This window comes from Haliotis rufescens, unplaced genomic scaffold, assembly GCF_023055435.1.
Source record: "Haliotis rufescens isolate VD_foot unplaced genomic scaffold, xgHalRufe1.0.p SCAF_5, whole genome shotgun sequence".
NCBI classification, from domain to species: Eukaryota; Metazoa; Mollusca; class Gastropoda; order Lepetellida; family Haliotidae; genus Haliotis; species Haliotis rufescens.
Window position 1 is genome coordinate 29,777,917 of NW_025964223.1, and position 20,506 is coordinate 29,798,422.

General features: G+C 41.7%; 2 protein-coding genes across 2 annotated transcripts; both read left to right on the forward strand.

Annotated features, from left to right (window-relative positions):
* The first annotated feature begins 2,730 nt into the window (after positions 1–2,730).
* On the forward strand, positions 2,731–3,408 carry LOC124116875 (uncharacterized mitochondrial protein AtMg00860-like). The gene has a single exon (XM_046478459.1). The coding sequence runs from the start codon at positions 2,731–2,733 to the stop codon at positions 3,406–3,408; it is 678 nt and encodes a 225-aa protein (XP_046334415.1).
* An 8,004-nt stretch (positions 3,409–11,412) lies between these two features.
* LOC124116874 (uncharacterized protein K02A2.6-like) lies at positions 11,413–19,590 on the forward strand. Its single transcript, XM_046478458.2, has 3 exons — positions 11,413–11,505; positions 12,076–12,167; positions 16,668–19,590. The coding sequence occupies exons 1-3, from the start codon at positions 11,413–11,415 to the stop codon at positions 19,588–19,590; spliced, it is 3,108 nt and encodes a 1,035-aa protein (XP_046334414.2).
* The last annotated feature ends 916 nt before the right edge of the window (positions 19,591–20,506 follow it).

A 20,506-nucleotide genomic window follows, 5' to 3' on the forward strand; every position in this document is an offset into this window, starting at 1 on the left:
TGTTGAAAATTAGTCTGGTACTTGCAGTCTCTTCTGCAGAATGTGAGAGGGGATTTTCAATGATGGGGAGGGTAAAGACAGACTGGAGATCATGCTTAAAGTCAAGTACACCCATGACAGTTGCCCAGTGCAACACAACACTAGAGAAATACAGTCCACAGGGTGCAATAGCTAAGTGGATGTGTGCAGTCAACAGAAGGTGGACCCCAGCTTATGGGACTAGGGTTAAACCCTCTGTGTCACAATCTGACAGTAACTGAGTTGAGGGGGCTTGTCTGTCACAGTCATTAAATGGAAGTCAGTAAAGTAAGTTTGTAACTCACTTTAACTTGAATAAATCACTTACTTTTAAGATAACAGATGTCTCACTTACTTACAATTACATGAATTTATTAACATTTTGATTGAACTACTGACAGAGAGACACAAATAAACAACAAACACTTTAATGGTTGTTAAAATTTTTAATGCTGAAATGTAACAAATAATTTGCTGGGCACCCAATGATTTCCCAAGGCACACCTAAATTTTATACTTTTTGCCTTGTGGCACACTTGGCAAAAATTGCATTTCTAGCCCTGGTAATGACCTCATCTCTTTTAGACTGAGGAACAATCAATTGATAGTAGGGTGCTACACCATCAGTAAGTTGTTGACTGTGGAGAAGGCCATCTTTGACAGTGAGTGAGTCCCACTGCCTGAGAATGGATGCAGTGTCCTGGTCCGTGGATTTGAGAGCCTCCTTGGTTGGACGCGTATCATTACGGATGAGGTCCAAAATCGAACAGATTGGGGAATCAGCTTTCTGATATGTTCTCATCCATTGGCTAGCGACAACGTCAGAAGGTTCCATACCATCGACCGCCAACATACAGTTCATCACCTCCTTATTGAGGGAGAGTGTCTCCACGGCGCATGATGAGATAAGTTGCCCATTACAGAGAGCAGACACACTTTGAATGTCCATGGACTCACGCAGCAACCTGGACAAAGCATCTGCATCATTCCTTGCACCGGGAACATACTCAAGGGAGAAGTCATAAGTAGCAGGTTCTGCGAGCCAGCGATGCCCAGTTGCATCCAACTTAGCGGAAGTTAGGACATAAGTGAGGGGATTATTGTCAGTCTTTACAGTGAATGAGTTGCCATACAAGTAGTCATGAAACTTCTTGGTGACAGCCCATTTTAGAGCCATAAACTCTAACTTATGAGCAGGGTAATTGCGGAGACTGCGACTTGCATAGGCAATCACTTGCCTTTGATTGTCTTGGGACTGGTACAGTACTGCACCCAGGCCATCCCCACTTGCATCGATGTGCAATTCAAAGGGCAGAGTGAAATCAGCAAAAGCCTCACTGAAAGCTGACTGTTGAGAATCCCCCCATACAAATGGTTGGTTGGACTTGATCTTACGCTTGGATCTCCCGCCATGACCAGCAAGTGAACTGGTTAGTGGTTTGGCAACTTTAGCGTAGTCTGGAACAAAACGTCTAAAGTAGACGGAGAATCCAAGAAAACGACGAACATCTTCGACATTACGTGGAATTGGCCAGGTCTTCAATACTTCAATCTTCTCAGGGTCTGTTTTGATACCCTCCTCAGAGATTACGTGACCTAGGTACTTAACGGAGGTCTGCAAGAATTGGCATTTTGACGGCTTTAGCTTGAGCCCGTTCTTGCGCAATCTTTGAAAGATTGCTCGTAATCTCTCAAGATGCTCATCAAAGGTCTTAGAAAACACAATGATGTCACAGAGATAAATGAGGCATTGGAGAAGATGAATGTCGCCCATACACCTCTCCATCAGGCGTTGGAAAGTAGCAGGAGCATTTGTCGGTCCAAAGGGCATAGAATTACACTCGTAAAACCCAAGTGGGCCAACAGTTAAGGCAGTATAGGCCTTCTGCTCCTCATCCACTTCGACTTGCCAATATCCACTCTTAAGGTCAAGACAAGTGAAGTATTTTGCCCCATGTCCATATCAGACTTGCTAAACACATCGTCAAACTCATTCAGTAGAGAGCGCAATTGAGTTATTTCATCTGGAGTGTGATTATCACCCAGAGAGTCCAGTTCTTTTGGTAGTTTGGTAGGTACAGAGAGTCCAGCTCTTTTGGTAGTTTGGTAGGTACAGAGCCAGTATTGCTGACGCCATCCTCAGGGGATAAGCCGTCCAACACAGCAACTTGTTTCAAATGACAAAGTACTGTTTTGGCTGGAATTGTAACAGCCTTGGTGGACGGGTTAGCGACCTCAACCTTGACCCGTGTTGTTGAGTGGGTAGACTGAAACCCAACAACACCAGTAACGAGGGTAAGTGAACCAGGAAGAACGGACTGTGTGGCACAAAACTCCATACCGATCTGTGGAGCACTACCCCTGCAAATACCTGTTATAATCTCGTTGCAAGACGTGGGTATGGTTATAGATTTAGTTGTCAGCACATTCTCAGTTCCGTTCAGGTCATTCCAACGCCTACTGAGCCACTGAATAGCCATGGTCCAAGTGTGAAGAGAGTTTGTTGTGACTATCGCGCTTTGAACTCGAAAAATTGGGAAAGACGCCTACCCTCTTCCACGAATTGATGAAGCCCTTAACGTTCTTAAAGGTGCCAAATACTTTTGTAGTCTTGACCTTGCACATGGATTTAACCAGATTGCTGTTGCCGAAGAATACATAGAAAAGACCGCCTTTAGAACTGGTACTGGTGGATTGTACGAGTACTTAAGAATGCCGTTTGGACTAACTGGAGCTCCTGGAACCTTCATGAGACTTATGGACAAAATCTTTGGCGACGAAAACTTCCAAACCCTACTTATCTACTTGGACGACATACTTATTTTTGGCACCACCTTTGGAGAAACTTTAGAAAGATTGGACATGGTCTTAACAAGACTTTCGAAATTCAACTTAAAAGCAAAGCCAGAGAAGTGTCAGCTGTTTAAGGAGAAACTCCGTTATCTTGGGCACCATATTTCAGAGAAAGGTATCTCACCAGAACAAGGGAAGATCGAGGCAGTGATGGAATGGCCAGTCCCCAAGACAGAGACAGAACTACGAGGATTCTTAGGTTTAGCTGGGTACTATAGGAAGTTCGTTCCATCCTTTGCCAGTATTGCAGCACCCCTACACTCTCTTTTACATGGGATACCCCTCAAGAAGAAAGGCAAACGTAAACTTAGCAACGGCCAAGGTATTTCAGCTTGGGACAGCTCGTGTGATAAGGCCTTTGAGGAGCTGAAGCAGAAATTGACAACGGCCCCTGTCCTTGGACATCCCCGATTTCTCAAGACCATATATCCTGGAGGTCGACGCCAGTCACAATGGTCTTGGGGCTGTGCTCTCACAGGACCAAGAGGCAGGGAAGGTTGTGCTGAGTTACGCTTGTCGGTCACTACGACCCGCTGAGAAGAATATGACCAATTACAGTAGCATGAAACTGGAACTGGTCGCACTGAAATGGGCTGTTACGGAGAAGTATAGGGATTTCTTGCTGGGTGCTCAGTGTACTGTTAACACAGATAACGACCCACTGAGTTACATTCAAACTTCGGCAAAGCTTGGTGCCACAGAGACAAGATGGATTGGTGAGCTGGCACAGTTCAATTTGACAATCCGTCACCGGTCTGGGAAGAAGAACAAGAATGCTGATTCACTCAGCCAGAAAGTCAAACATGGAACAGAATCCACAAGGCTTGAGGAAGTTGTTGTCGTTATGTCAGAGCATAAGATACCCACTACAACTGTATTACCATCAGACCTTAAGCTTCAAATGAAAGAGGACAGACAAGTTGTACGTGTGGAAGCCATTCATGCACAGGACGAACCCCTTCCAAGTACCCACATACCATCTGTGTCAGCTGATGAAATGAGGAAATTACAGCGAGAAGATTCAGTCATTTCAAGATTCCTTCACTTCTGGGATCAAAGTTCACAGCCAAGTTTGCGAATGATGAGGAAAGAAGGTCCAGATGCAAGGAAACTCTTGAAATGCTGGAAGCAGATGGTTATGCTGAACGGAGTGCTGTATTGACGATCCTTCGAGAACAACAAGACCATCAATCAAATCATAGTTCCAAAGACCCTCCTGACCCGAGTATTAAAATCTAGTCACGATGAAAATGGACACCAGAGCCCAGAACGGACTTACTCTATTCTCCGAACCAGATGCTATTGGCCTTACATGGCTAGAGAAGTCGAAAACTACTGCAACAAATGCGAACGATGCATGCTAGGAAAACGTTAGACCCAACGTTAGACCAACTTTTGGCTCAATAATTGCAAAGAGACCGTTGGAAATACTTGCCATGGTTTTCACGGTATTGGAAAAAGGAACAAACGGTTACAAAGATATCCTTGTTCTAACTGATGTCTTCACCAAGTTCACCCAAGCGTTTCCAACCAGACACCAATCAGCGAAGTCCGTGGCCAAGATACTGGTGAGAGAATGGTTTATCAAATTAGGAGTCCCCGACCGTCTGCACAGTGACCAAGGCAGATGTTTTGAGAGCAGAATTGTCCATGAACTCTGTCGCACCTATGGCATCAAAAAGACAAAGACAACCCCGTACCACCCAGAAGGAAATGCTCAGTGTGAATGATTCAACCGTACCCTCCACAACATGCTTCGGACACTGCAACCCAAACAGAAGTTGAAATGGCCCGAACTGCTTCCAGAACTCACATGTGCCTACAACAGCACTCCACACGCCACAACTGGTTACACGCCATATTACCCCTTCTTTGGTAGAGATCCAAAACTGCCCCTGGATCTTGTCCTTGGCAATCAAACCGAAGAAACATCAAAAACTGAGTGAATCACGGAACACCATGAACGCCTTCAGGTCGCATATCAACAGGCCAGTAAAAGGACAGAAGAAGAAGCGTTAAAGAGACTAAAAACACTTAACAAAAATGCAGTAGACTGAGAAATACCAATTGGAGCCAGAGTTTTCCTGAGAAACCACTTTCACGGCCGACACAAAATTTAGGATGTGTGGAACGCAGAACCCTACAAGGTTATTGGAAGGAGAGAGCCCAGCATCTATCTTGTAAAGTCCCTAAATGGCGAAAAAGAAAAACCTGTCCATCGCAGGGAGATCTTGGATTCCAAGACATTAGTAGAAGACTTGGCACCTGCATCCATAGTAGAAAGAGCTGAAGAAGAGGTGGAAGAACTATGCACACCTATTGATTGCTCAGAAGAAGATGGGTTACCAGCGTCATGTACCTTCTATGTCTATGACCCTCCAGAAGATCTCATGGGAAGGAATGACTTCACCAGACAGACGAGTGGCACATCCACAGCAGGGGAGCAAAGCACCATCAGCAGACAGGCACAAGTCATTGAACCAACTGGTGTGACCTCAAGTGACACACCGACAGACTTAGAAGCAACTGGTCGAGAAATATCAGACCTGACTGAAGATATACCAGAAGCTTCCAGTCCTGATGCCAGCAATGCAAAGGAACCTGGGCCTGTATCAAGCCCGGAAACTATGGAAACCTCTGTTAGACGGTCAACACGTTCCACTGCTGGACAGAACCCTAACCCCTTCAACCTGCCTCGTTCTGTGGTTAATGAAATACAGGTTACTCCACAGACAACGCCACATGTAGACCCAAACGTTATCGCAGATATGAGTAGGACACAACTACTATTAGCTCAGTTGTTGGCAGCCTCTGTCTTGCCAAGAGACTCGATGTGACCATGACTGTTTTAGTTACAATTACCAGATAGAGTAGAAGTTGTTTCACCGTGAAAGACAGTGTTTATGGGTTCTCAGTGTGCAGTTCCAATTTAGAGATATATTCTCGCTTTAAGAATGCAGAAACAAGTCCTATGGGTTATGCCTTGCATAGCTTATGCAAGTGCAGTTGAACACTGTAATTATTTTGAGATGTTGTAACAGAGTTGTTTGTTTGTTATAACATGTTGCTTGAAACTGTTTTTGTAATAGTTAGATATTTTTCCAATTTTAGTTTTGTAACGTTGGCATATAGTTAGTTGTCTGAGCCAACTAATTCAGCAGGGGAGTGTGAAGAGAGTTTGAAGTGACCAAATTAGCTATGTAAACTTCGTTGATCTTCGTTGAATTCCGGAAGTTTGCAACTTTCAGATTATACATTTCCTTACTATATTTCGTAATTTTCACTTAACTTTCTCGTAATTATAATTCCATGTTAAGTCAATTTCTCTTTCTATAATAAAATAATGTCTTATTGTAAACTATCTTTGCAACATACGTCACGAGATACGGCACATGCACCAAGCCTCTAGCGAAGCAGGCAGCAGACGACAATCGCTCTCGTGCATTTACTTTTCTTCCCAATAACCAACCGTAAGTACACCCCCTGAGCTGATATATATTGAGTATTTTGACTTTGAGAAACATTGCATTGATATATTAGTCTTTTCACATGTTCTTAAAATTATAGAGATAGAAATAGCGTAATGCGTGTGTTCAACGGCCGACCAAAGTACATTGGTCCGTAGTGGTAACTTCGCAATATCTGATGAAGTATGGCAAATCATGAATGGGCACCGCTTTATAATTTCATTCTTAAGTAGAACCATGTATACTTATTCCTTTTATGTTTGTCTTTTATGCACATTTCAAGTATATAGAGTATGAAATGTGTTTTCTGCATCGCTGTCAGTGAATGGTATTTCGCGCCATAAGCGCAGTCCTTTGTTTCACTCGAGTGCGTGTTAGCCCACATGAGTTACGTCCCTTTGCCAACGCATTGTGTTGCGCCGGCCATGATAGGAAATGTAAACATACTCAGGTTTAGCCATGGCTGGCAATGCATAATATTTACGTTTTAATTCTCAGGATTGTTTTATTATGACGAATTTAGTCATCGTTATTGATGTGCCATTGTACCATTTGTGCCAAACTGAATATCGTTTTCTTGTACTGTATTTATGTCATTATTATTGTTAGGCAAATCAACTTCAGTGGTGACTGATGTGACTTCGGACCGATAGTCCCAACTATCGAATGGGTCACCTGGGGGTGAGATCATTGATATGTCATGAATATTGTTTATCCATATCGATCTACGATTTTGTAATTGCATTGTTGCAAACTGACTTTGTCGAGCTTGTGTTGGTGCTTTTCTTCATTATGCTGTAAACTAGAAATATCTTTTCTTTGCAGTCATATGTATTGTAAGACCAACTGTAACAAAATTTCATTGTCATTTTCATTAATTGCAATATTTCCACAAAACTTATGTGTGCATTATTCCTTCGGTCTCATTTTAAATAGTAATTGTCAATTTATATCTACAATTCCGTCCATCCTAATGTTCAAATACAATCAATGAACTTGTGCTTTTCTACAATGTCAAACATCAAGTGAAGGTGTATAGTATGCTGTTGTAACATTACATAGAAATATATTTTCACTCTGTTGCTCAGTGATTGTAACCTAATGAGCCTGTGATATTTGTATGTTGTAGGTTTTTCCTTATTGTCTACGTTGAGATGGAAATAAACATGAATTGACATAACTCAACCTTGTGTCATAATTACCGTCCCACACAAGGTGAAGAACTCCCAGATACCCTGTCACCAGGGTTGCTTTCACAAGCAGCACGCAGGACATTGGTCCCCAGGATAAGAGGTACCTTAGAGGTGAAGTCGGTAGTGGGCACCACAAGAATGAGTGCGGGTACCTCCACTACTTGACCCATGAAGTCAGGGGGTATAGCTATAGTAGCCTCAACATACCCCAAATAGGGTAGCTTGGCTCCCCAAGCTCCATGCACCTCTAGTAATGAACTGATTTGGTTGAGTGGCAAGTGAGGGAGGTAGGCTCTGTAGAAGCTTTCAGAGATAGTGGTGACCATTGAACCAGTATCTATCAAAACTTCACAGACATGCTCCTCTACCTTCACATGCGCAATGTTTGGGTGCCCAACTAAATTGGAAGGCACCTTTCGTTGAGAGCTTTGGTTAGAGTCCCCAGACCGCTCCATAACTGGGACTCTTAGAAGTTTAAAGCAGGGCAATGCTGGTGATCCCTTTTGAGCCCTGGCCTTCCACAATCAAAACAGAAAACTGATGATTGTTGTGGAGGGGGTTTATCACCGACATGCTTTACTAAAGGTTTATTTGTCTGGGCACCTTTGAAGGGAGCTTGGCCTTTACTCCTGGTGGGTGGTTTGTAAGAGGAGGCTTGAGGAACTTTGTCCCCGATAGACTTTAGACTCTTATCAAGGTCTTTAGGCCTAGAGAGCACATCCTCCATCACCCGACCACATGGTACAGGAGTGGTAACGGGACACTGATGTGCCTCCTTAGGGGTAAGCAGTTCCTCCTGCACCCGATGTACAGAAAGCAGCAGTTGGCTGTACTCGAGACCAGAGTCAAAGTGATGACGAGTTGCCTGCTTCAAAGCATCCTGGGATAACCCGATCCAGAAACAGCTTCAAAGCAAGGTCATGGCAGCATTTGGTGGGAGCATTCCTGAGACTTTGATCTTTGAGATCAAGTCACGATGTCTACAACTCCAAGCTGCAGCAGACTCATTTATTTCCTGGCTAGCTGTGTAAAAGCGCTCCATGAACGTCTCACCAGGCATCACATTGCCAAATACAATGTCCAACTGCTCTAAAGCAGAATCAATGGTTGCCTCCGCAACCCTTGGCTGCTCTGCGCATGGCATTGAATATGGCGGTGTCAGAGTGAGCATTTTCACGTCGACACCCCAATATTTCAAGGCGCCACTGACTATATTTCACATCACCCTTTGCCCTATCCCCTGAAAATGTTGACAACCGGGGACTTGGTGCATTGATTATTGTCATGTAGGAGGTGTGTGATATGGGCATGGTGGGATGCGGAGTTGCCAGGAACTGACTAGGCTGAGCAGTTGGAGTGTACCCAGGGTATAGAATGGGCATGACCTCATTTGGTGCCCAAGTCGGACGTGTAATCACACGCGACTGCTGTGAGTAAGGGATTGATAAACCCTGGGGTTGGTTATAGCTGAAGAGTGACCTGTAGGGCCTAGGCAAAGATTTCAGCAATTCTATCCTAGGACTAGGGTCTTGTGGGGGTATTGTCCGCTGGGAAGGCTCCATGGGTGACCATACATCAGGCAACAAAGGAGACCCCAGAGGTGAATGTGTTAGCAGTGATGATAGCCCAGGTGTATATGGTGGGGCAACAACCCTTTGGCTATCCACAGGAGGTGGAAGCACATGCAGCCGAAACAACGTATCTCCAGACCCAACATCAGCTACATAAGTGGTCTGAGGTGGATGTTGATTAGCGTCATCTGCTAGACGGGTGAGTATGCTAGTACGGACTAAGGGATCAAGCTGATGAATGAAATCCACAACCTGATCAACCTGTGATCTAACATCACTGTCTGATTGAGCCATAATGTGTATGATAAAACAAGTATGACGAACTTCCAAAAAGGCAACAAGGATCCTATACGTTGGGACCCAACAACAATATTATGAACCGAGGCGATCGCAAAGTGCAAAAACTCCTAAGTATTAGGAAACCAAGTGCAGGGCTCCGACAAAAGCAAGGATACAAGATGGACTATGGTGTGATATGGGTAGACTTACAACTGAGGGGAACTAACCACTACCCCAGGTAAGCAGCAATGTTCAATAGCAATGCAAGTAGCCGAACACAACAATCAGGATGTGGTCACCTGAAGGACAACTAATGTACTGAGGTCAGGTAAAATGAAACACTAGCCAGATAATGCCAATGGAAATTAAATCATCCAGGTAGCAAAGGCTACTGGGTGAGACTAACCTGGCAATGACTACAAAGTCATCCCAGATACAAGCAGTAACTGCAAGTACTACAGACCAGACAACCACTGGAAATAAGTCAAGATGCAGCAACAACTGAGTTGTACATACAGAAAGTAAATGTAACAGTAGGTACTGTCTGAACTCCACTGTCACATATGTAACTTACATATGAGGGGAAACTATACAAATATCTCACATCACAGATATACTGTTACTTGAGATAATAGATATGCAATTGAGGGAGATACTGAGGACATAATCACTGATGGTGTTCATATATTGCAAACAGAAGATCTGGTATGACTGATGATAGTGATGAAGCCTATAATTGGATATGGTATATGATCAAATGAAGAAACAACACAAGACAAGACAAAATACTTATGGTAAACATGTTAGTGGTTTGCTGAAGAGAAATATGTCCACACGGAAGGAAAGACAGCAGGAACAGCATGGAAAAAGAAGTACTGAGGATAGAGTCTGGCACAGGTAAAGTAAGAAGGGTATCAATGCAAATATCAAAAGTATTGACAGAAATTATATCAAGTAAAAAAACAAACTTTGGATTTTGAAATAGAACTGTTTAAGTTAAATGTTAAATAATTTTGAAATATAAATTTGGAATCAAAGTCAAATAATTACCAGCTACACTTAAAATTGACCTGAAATTTTGATCAGTGGTGAAATTTTGAATAGATATGAACTCCAATTAATTTTTCGGAATAAACTTGACAGTGAGATGAAAATGAATCTTTACTATATATATAGTTTAAATAAACACTGTAGACATAGAAATGTGGTACAAATAGAATTTGTACTATAATCAATACTGTGTAGAAATCAATATGATTATAAATTTCAAACAAATGTAAACATGATAAACATATAATATATATCACAGGATGATATTGCAATGTGATATTGAAATTAGAAATATATATCACACATAAAGAGAAATATTCAATGTGGATCACAAATAATGTCTTGATATTCAGGCTCAAAAGTCAAATGTATATGTCCTGAATTTGTGAAACACAAAAATCACAAGTTACACTTCACGAAAAAAGTATGATGAATGAATGAACTATTCATCCACAAAGTATACAAGATGTCCTTGGAAACTGCACGTACTCTTGAATATTGAATTGCCATCTGATGAATGATGAACTGCCTCTTCTCACTGTACAAGTGATGATGCTGATGAGACTAGCAGCCCCATGTTGGGCGCCATTTTGTAGCCGGGTGTGGTATGTTGTTGTCCAGCCACTGGGCTGCTAGTCAAAACATGAGGCAGTTCTTGGATGATGATGATATTTATTTCTGTGTAGCAGATGGTGGGAGGGAAGCTGTAAAGAAGAGTCCTCCCTCCATAAAGAGTTCATGCAGAATTGTTATAATTTAATTTAAGCCGAAAAGGAAAAGATTAATTTATATGGATAAGTGGGGTAGCACATGGTTGAAGCACATGGTTGAAGACCATGTGCTCAAATAATGTAACACAAAATGTGTGAACTGGCAAATATTTAGATTATAACAAATTAAATAATAATGCAATTAAATATATTTTACTTTAATGAAAAGCTGTGATACCCTTCCTATGAATATATTTGTTTCCAAAGCAGGATGGAAAGAGATAAGAATATTGAAATGTTTCTCACCTGGAAAGAAGAGTCCTCCCTCCATAAAGAGTTCATGCAGAATGCACGAGGCGGGCAGGTGAGAAAGGAAGTTTAAAGATGTGGACCAAAGGGCCAATCAGAAGAAAGGTAGCATCTGACAGGTATTAAAGGAAGTCAAGATGCTTCACAGTGACATGAAGTGGTGGACATATCTAAAAATAGATAGGGGAAGTCCAGGTTAAGCTGGAGAAATCACAGAGGCTGCATAAGGGTATCAGGGTTGATGTTAGTTGGCTGACATTCAACTGCAGACAAGGACAACATATAATGAATACAGAATGAAGTGATGGTGATAATAGATGAAAATGTATATATGTATAGAATGAATACTAGGGTTTTTGAAAGTCTGTGGTACTTATGTGGCTATAACTCATTCAGAGTTGGCACCACCACCCGGCTACATAAGCATCGATTTGGGACGTAAACTGCCTAATCTATCCAAAGTTACCACTGAAATGTGGGCATACACAAACATGGGACTGTTAATGGATGGGATCAAGTCAGGAGATATGAATTCACAAGAAATCCTTGACTACCTGAAATATCTGCAAGACGTTTGCCGTTATTCATCAAAGTACATATGGGTCAGGGTTCTGTTGTATGATAGAGGATTTTGAATGAAGAAGGTGTCCGATGGGAAACACCTTCCCAGGACATCAGGGAATTTCGGCTCATCCCAAAACAGACGTCGCAGACAGCGTGAGTGATAAAACAGATGGAAGACAGCCCGTTAAAAAAAATTGCACCGCAAGGTCAACACACTAGGGGACCATTTACACCAGATGGTTTGGAAATCTGCAAGCGCTACAACCAAGGTTTCTGCTCCCTAGAAAACTGTAAAATGGCACATGTTTGCTTTACCTGTTCCAGGCGAGGACAAAGTCACCTCCAGTTCAAGCTGACGATCGTACTCAGTCTACGGCAACTAGGACTGAATAAAAAAAAAACGAACGCATTCATGCAATTCGCTAAATCCTGTGGCTTGGGAACCTTTATTACCAGCGGAAGATTGGGATAGGGACTTCATTCTAGAAGGGGTTCATAATGGGTTTAAATTGGCGGATATTGACAATGTGACTATTGAGCATCAGAATACAAAAAATCACAGGTCCGCCTTTCACCACTGACAAGAAACAGAAGCTCAGATTACTGAAGAATTGAACTTGGAAACTACATTGTTACTAATAGCAGAACAACTATTGTTAGTGCTTTAGGAGCTATCCCGAAATCTTCTACAAAAGTGTGACATATTCACGATGGAAGTTTGCTGTCTGTTGGTGGAATGAACAGTTTTATGAGTTCATGTGAAACTAGCAATATGGACCTTAGACATGCAATGAAACACATAGAGGTAGTTACTTAGCTAAAGTGGATTTGAAAAATGCTTATCGCTCTGTAAGGATACACCCAAGCAATTTCCAACTTACTGGTTTAGCATGGCTTTTTGAAAGCAAGGCAGACATCACATACATGTATGATTCCAAGTTGACGTTTGGGGCATCAAAAAATCTGAAAACATTTCAGTGTTTGAGCAGCGCTGTATGCAGAATTATGTTGAAGCGGTATGGAGTGACAGTGCTGGCATATTTAGATGATTTTTTGATCGTGTGTGATACAGCTGAGTCATGTGCTTTGGCCTTGCGTCAGCTTTTGCAAGTTTTGCGTTTTCTTGGATTCAATGTTTATTGGTCAAGCCAGAAGATGGTGTTTCTGGGTATACTCGTTGACACAGAAGGTTGTACACTCTCCTTGCCAAATGATAAGTTTCAACATTTCCATGAATTACCGCAAGATTTAAAAAACAGGAAAAGGTCCAGCAAAAAACAACTAGAGAGCCTCATAGGAAAACATAACTGGGATTCTATGGTTGTTCAGGGAGGAAGGACTTTTTAAAGACATGTGATAGATTTGTAAAACCAACTTGTGTCATCTGGAGATAAAGCTGTATTAGATAGTGAGTTCAAGAAAGATATATGGTGGTGGAACACTTCTTGATACATTCCATTCTGCACCAATCCAGACAGTTGAAACAGATGCATGTCCTGTGGGTGCAGGTGCTGCATATAATGGAGACTTTGTGTATGTCAACTGGGAATTTGACATGCCTACAGCCATAAACCAGCACGTTAATTCCAAGGAAGTTCTAGCGGTTGTTATTGCAGCTGTTTGATGGTGTTTTGCATGGCAGAATAAAATTGTCATTGTTAAGACAGACAATATGACGACGAAAGCTGTGATTAATAAAGGGACATCTAGGTCTCCTTTTGTGATGCAGTATTTGCGCTATTTGTGTTGACTCCAAGCGTAGTACTTTGTAGAACTTTGTGTTGAAAGCTATCCATGTGCCTGGCAAGTGTAACATTCTAGCAGATTCTATTTCTAGAATACATGAGTCTGGACAATTATCTAAAGTCTGTGAGATGTTACCGCATTTGCAGTTGTCTGTTTAGAGAGTTTATTGGCATATGTCTGATAAATTCATTTCTTACAGATTGGGTAGTGGATTCCCTAAAGAGAAACCTGAAGGAGGCAGCAAATCGTCTGGCAAGCAAGGTCTGGGCAGACTCAACAAAAGGGACGTATGGAAGCCACCTTAAGTGTTAATTGGAGTTCTGTGAGAAGACAAAGTTCAACCCAGTCCCAGCTACAAATGAGTGTCTTTCTTGTTTTGTGGCATACATGGTTGATACAAAGCATTTTAAGTACAGTACTGTGAGACAATATTTGTGCATTGTGTCTAATATTCACAAAATGAATGATCTTGATGATCCGTTGAAGGATAACTGGCATGTGCAGAACCTGCTCAGGGGTGTACGAAGAGAGCTAGGTGATGCTCAAAAGTGTGCAGCACCCATTACTCCCCATCACTTATTGATGATTCGTTCTAAGCTGAACATGACAAGTTTATTGGGTGTGTCCATCTACACTGCATGTTTAACAGGATTTTTCGGTATGTTTAGATCCAGCAACTTTTTGTGTAAAAGTGTGTTTGATGCCAGCAAGCACATGTGTGTTGAAGATGTCTCCCTGTGCGTTGGAGCATTTGTGATAGACTTAAAATGGACAAAAACCTCTACAGTTTAGGGAGAGATTTCTGCAGGTGCTTCTCCCTAACATCGAGGGACAGCTGTTGTGTTGGGACGCTGTTGTGTGACAATAATCTATGTGCATTAGCTCATGACAGATTTATGTGGTTCAAATGTTGTACTTACAGGGCATTCATTTAGACATGGTGGTGCATCGTGGGCCTTTAGTACATGCCTACCCGGTGAGATAATCCAAGATATTCGATTCTGGAAAAGTCAAGCTTATTTACAGTACCTAAATGTCAGCATGGCTTCTAGACTGAAGGTATTTGGAAGATCTCTTCCATCCAAGTGATATGTCTCACTGTTAGTATGTATCCAGTGTCTCACTGTCAGTATGTATGCCCAGTGTCTCACTGTTAGTATGCATCCAGTGTCTCACTGTTAGTATGTATCCAGTGTCTCACTGTTAGTATGTATGCCCAGTGTCTCACTGTCAGTATGTATGCCCAGTGTCTCACTGTCAGTATGTATCCAGTGTCTCACTGTCAGTATGTATCCAGTGTCTCACTGTCAGTATGTATCACCAGTGTCTCACTGTCAGTATGTATCCAGTGTCTCACTGTCAGTATGTATCCAGTGTCTCACTGTCAGTATGTATGCCCAGTGTCTCACTGTCAGTATGTATCCAGTATCTCACTTTCAGTATGTATCCAGTGTCTCAGTGTCAGTATGTATCCAGTGTCTCACTGTCAGTATGTATGCCCAGTGTCTCACTGTCAGTATGTATGCCCAGTGTCTCACTGTCAGTATGTATCCAGTGTCTCACTGTCAGTATGTATCCAGTGTCTCACTGTCAGTATGTATGCCCAGTGTCTCACTGTCAGTATGTATGCCCAGTGTCTCACTGTCAGTATGTATCCAGTGTCTCACTGTCAGTATGTATCCAGTGTCTCGCTGTCAGTTGTAGGGTTATCTATATTATATATGACTATGATTAGGTGCTCTACCGCCTAAACATTACTAACTCTGTTATGCATGACTGAAGAGAGGTGAGAGTGAGCTCCCCTTAGATCATTGACCATGTGGAGGCTGTATACTCAACACTCAGCACAATAAACCTACTATCTTCAAACTATATATACTGTGGTATATTGAGAAGACATAACATGGTGTCAGAAGTGGGATCAGGATATTATTAACCAGGTTAGCAACTACAATAGTCAAAAAGAAGATTTTACTTGATGAACTTGTTAGTGAGCGAAAACTGAAGGTCTAATTGAAGTCCATGTGCTTTTTGTGAAGTGTTGGAAATTTTCATCTGGTGTGATAAAATGGCAAATAACGAAGAGCAACCACAGTTACCTCAGTTATTACCACAGTCAGCATACAGGGTGAACCCACCTGAACAGTTTGACTTCACAAAACCAGAATCTTGGCCAAAATGGTCACGTCGTTTTGAACGATTCAGACAGTCATCTCTTTTGACTAAAGAAGCAGATGAAGTTCAAATCAATTCACTCATTTACCATATGGGAGATGAAGCAGAGGATATCCTGTCATCTCTGAATTTGACAGATGAAGAAATGAAGTCATATCAAACAGTGATTGATAAGTTTCAGAGACACTTTGTAATTTCTCATAATGTGATATATGAGAGAGCTGTATTTAACAGACGTATACAAGAAGATGGTGAGACTGTGGACTCGTTCATCAATGCATTGTACGTTTTAGCTCGTCATTGTGACTACGGTACACTACACGATGATCTAATAAGGGACAAAATTGTCGTAGGAATTAGAGACAGTGCATTAAGTACCAAAATGCAAGCAGATAATGAACTGACACTAGTCAAAGCTGTACAGATGGCAAGACAACGAGAAATGATTAAGAATCAACAATCTCAACTTCGTAAGACTGACACAAGTGCAGCAGCAATGGATGCAGTCAAGTCTAGAAGACCGACAAAACCACACAGACAATCATCAAAGAATAATTCTTCAAAGGCCAGTCATGCTTCCAAGAATGGAAAACACAGTTCAGCAAAGTCAAGAAGACCATATTGTCAACGATGCGGAGCGAAACCTGCACACAAATGGCAAGATTGTCCTGCACGCGAGTCTATTTGTCACAAATGTAACAAAAAGGGACATTATAGTTCTGTTTGTCTTAGTGGCAGAAAAGTAGATGAATGTGTGCTAGACTTCGACTCTGATGAAGACGAATTTTTCATTGGACAGCTGAGTGATACATCAAGAAATATTGATGAGGGCCCATGGGTGACAAACATTCAAGTGAATGACACCTTGATGAAGTTCAAGATAGATTGTGGTGCGGATGTCACTGCCATATCTGATACCTGTTTCAAGAAACTTGGCAATGTCAAACTTGAAAAGACCAAGAAGAAATTACTTGGCCCAGCTAAAATAAAACTCGATGTCATAGGGGTGTTTACCCCGAAGCTAACCAAAGGCAGCAAGGTAACATCACAAGACATCTATGTTATGAGAAACCTTGACAGAAGTCTACTGGGGAGACCAGCCTTAACAGCCCTTGAATTGATCAAGTTTGTTGACTCAATCACAATCGATGATGTGGAGAGAGACTTTCCATCATTGTTCAAAGGTCTGGGTGAAATTCCGGGTGAACATGACATAGAACTAACTGATAATGCTGTTCCCTGTTCTCTAAACACACCAAGACGTGTACCCATACCACTCCTTGAAAAGGTCAAGAAAGAGCTTGAGAAAATGCAGGATCTGCAAGTCAATGAACCAGTTACGCATCCAACTGACTGGTGTTCAGGTATTGTCGTCGTTCCGAAGGGGAAGACAGGAGTGAGAATCTGTGTTGATCTGAGACAGCTCAACAATAGTGTGAAGAGAGAAATTTACACTATGCCTGCAGTTGATCATATTCTCGGTCAGATTAAAGGTGCTAAGTACTTTACTTGCTTAGATGCTAATTCAGGCTTTTACCAGCTGAAGTTGTCAGACAAAGCATCCAAGTTAACAACTTTCATAACTCCATTTGGCCGATATCGGTTCAAAAGGATGCCATTTGGAATCTCGAGTGCACCCGAGATATTTCAACGAACAATGTCTCAAATCCTGAAAGATCTTCCTGGTGTAATCTGCCTGGTGGACGACATACTCATCTATGGCTCGACTCAAGAGGAGCATGATAAGCGTCTCATGAGAGTACTCAAACGCCTAGCAGATAATTGTGTCACACTCAACAGGGACAAGTGCGAGTTCAACAAGACTAAACTGAAGTTTGTTGGACATGTCATCAGTGAGAATGGTGTTCAACCTGACCCGGATAAAGTCAAAGCCCTTGTCAACATGAAACCTCCTACAGACAAAACTGAGCTGAGAAGATTTCTCGGTATGGTGAACCAGATGTCAAAGTTCTCTGACAAACTTGCTGAAGGTACCAAACCCCTGAGAGAGTTGCTACATAAAGACAGTACATTCCTATGGAGTGATGTACAACAAGCCTCATTTGATGAAGTCAAACGTCAAATAGGTGACGCACCAACTCTGGCGTTGTATGACTCAGCAAGAGAAACGATTGTATCAGCAGATGCATCATCATATGGTATTGGAGCTGAGCTGAAACAGAAACAATCTGATGGATCATGGAAACCAGTAATCTTGGCATCCAGGTCTCTAAGTGATACAGAGCAAAGATACGCACAGATCGAAAAAGAAGCTCTGGCGATTACCTGGGCAACAGAACGGTTCAACGATTATGTGCTTGGAAAACACTTCCAAATAGAGACTGACCATAAACCTCTTGTTTCCATACTTGGATCCAAATGTCTCAGTGATCTGTCTCCAAGATTGCAACGATTCAGAATGAGGTTAATGCGATATAGTTATTCTGTGTTCCACACACCTGGCAAAAATCTGGCAATTGCAGATACACTGTCAAGATCACCGGTGGATGAAATCCTCCTAGCTGAAGACAAACTCTTTGAACAAGAGACTGATCTCTTTGTTGATCTAGTAGTGTCACAACTACCAGCTTCTGATGCGAAGTTAACAGAAATAGCCTCAGAACAAGAGAAAGTGTATGGCAGAATATCCACATTCCTACAGAACAAGTGGCCTGCCCAACATTCCCTGTCAACAGAGGAGAAGCAGCTATACAAAGTGAGACATGATTTGTCTATGGTGAATGATCTGTTGTTAAAAGGCAATAGACTGGTGATACCTCTGACTCTTCGATCTCAAATGCTCGAGAAGATTCATGCGGGACATCATGGAATCCCTAAGTGTCGAGAGAGGGCAATGACAGCTGTATGGTGGCCAGGACTGAGTGCAGAAATCAGATCTGTTGTTGAACACTGCAAAATCTGTTCAAAGTACAGGAGAAATCCAACTCAACCTCTCCTACCAACACCAATTCCTGATCGACCTTGGCAGAGAGTAGGTACAGACCTGTTTGAACTCAACAAAGCAATGTACATACTGGTCATTGACTACTTCTCAAGGTACATAGAAGTCATCAAGCTGTCTTCTACAACATTAAAGAGTATCATCAACAGTTTGAAATCTGTATTCTCTAGACATGGGATACCAGAGGTAGTTATCTCAGATAATGGACCTCAATATTCTTCACAGGACTTCTTTGAGTTTGCTCAACAGTACAACTTTACTCACATCACATCCAGCCCGTTGTATCCAAGAAGCAATGGAGAGGCTGAGCGAGCTGTTCAGTCATGCAAGAATATGTTGCGTAAAGCTGATGATCCATATCTTGCAATGTTGGAATACAGGTCAACACCTGTATCTGGTGGATTATCTCCAAGTGAGCTTCTAATGGGAAGAAAGCTGAGAACAAGCTTGCCATGTCATCCTACACAACTACAATCCAAACATGTGGATGTGAAAAGATTCAAGCAAACTGAATCTGTGAAAAAACTAGTAATGAAAGATCAGTATGATCATCATCATAATGTGCGACCAATGTCTGAGCTCAAACATGGTGATTGTGTTTGGGTAAATCAGTCCGAGTCGAAAGTGGTCGGTAAAGCCGACACCCCGCGGTCATATATTGTGTCAACCCCAAAGGGGGAGGTGTCGCAATAGATGTGATCTCAAGTTAATTCCTGGAACAGAGGATACAAGTGGCAAAGTGATCCAACCAACTGTCAACAGCAGTCCTAGAAGTGCAAGTCTGTGGTCACAAGACAATACTAACTCTAAGTCTCCAGTTAAAGTTAATCCTCTCAGTCCATCATGTGTGCAAACCAAAAGTGGTAGACATTCAAAACCACCAAAAAGACTTGATCTTTGAAATGCATTTTTCATTGTATTTGAATAGCATTCAACAGCGATGTTGTATCAGTAATTTTGAAGTTATAGCAATGATCGTTATAATGTTCTATTTTAGAAAACACTTAAGAAGAGTACTGTTTAACTAGAATGATCTAGTAACATTGACTAAGTGTTAAGGCTTTATTTTCAATATAATGTTATGCATAATACATATGCTTCGAAGTGTCAAATGTGTTAATTTCACTTAAGAAAGTATGATCATTTATTTGCAATCGTTATTGCATATTTGTGTTTAAATGCATTTAAATGTGTTAGGCATATAGCTGTCTGTAACTAGAACATGTAGAATGCATTAATGTTTACTTTATTTCAGTTGCTTAAAGTTTTGCAATTATCTTTCCTAGAAAGGGGGATGTAGGGTTATCTATATTATATATGACTATGATTAGGTGCTCTACCGCCTAAACATTACTAACTCTGTTATGCATGACTGAAGAGAGGTGAGAGTGAGCTCCCCTTAGATCATTGACCATGTGGAGGCTGTATACTCAACACTCAGCACAATAAACCTACTATCTTCAAACTATATATACTGTGGTATATTGAGAAGACATAACATGGTGTCAGAAGTGGGATCAGGATATTATTAACCAGGTTAGCAACTACAATAGTCAAAAAGAAGATTTTACTTGATGAACTTGTTAGTGAGCGAAAACTGAAGGTCTAA

Coding starts and splice junctions, on each gene's coding strand:
- LOC124116875 (XM_046478459.1), top strand. CDS start 2,731: ATGCCGTTTGGACTAACTGGAGCTCCTGGAACCTTCATGAGACTTATG.
- LOC124116874 (XM_046478458.2), top strand. CDS start 11,413: ATGGAAAGAGATAAGAATATTGAAATGTTTCTCACCTGGAAAGAAGAG. Junction 11,506..12,075: donor AGAATGCACGAGGCGGGCAG/GTGAGAAAGGAA, acceptor GTTGTATGATAG/AGGATTTTGAATGAAGAAGG. Junction 12,168..16,667: donor AAACAGACGTCGCAGACAGC/GTGAGTGATAAA, acceptor TGTTTGTCTTAG/TGGCAGAAAAGTAGATGAAT.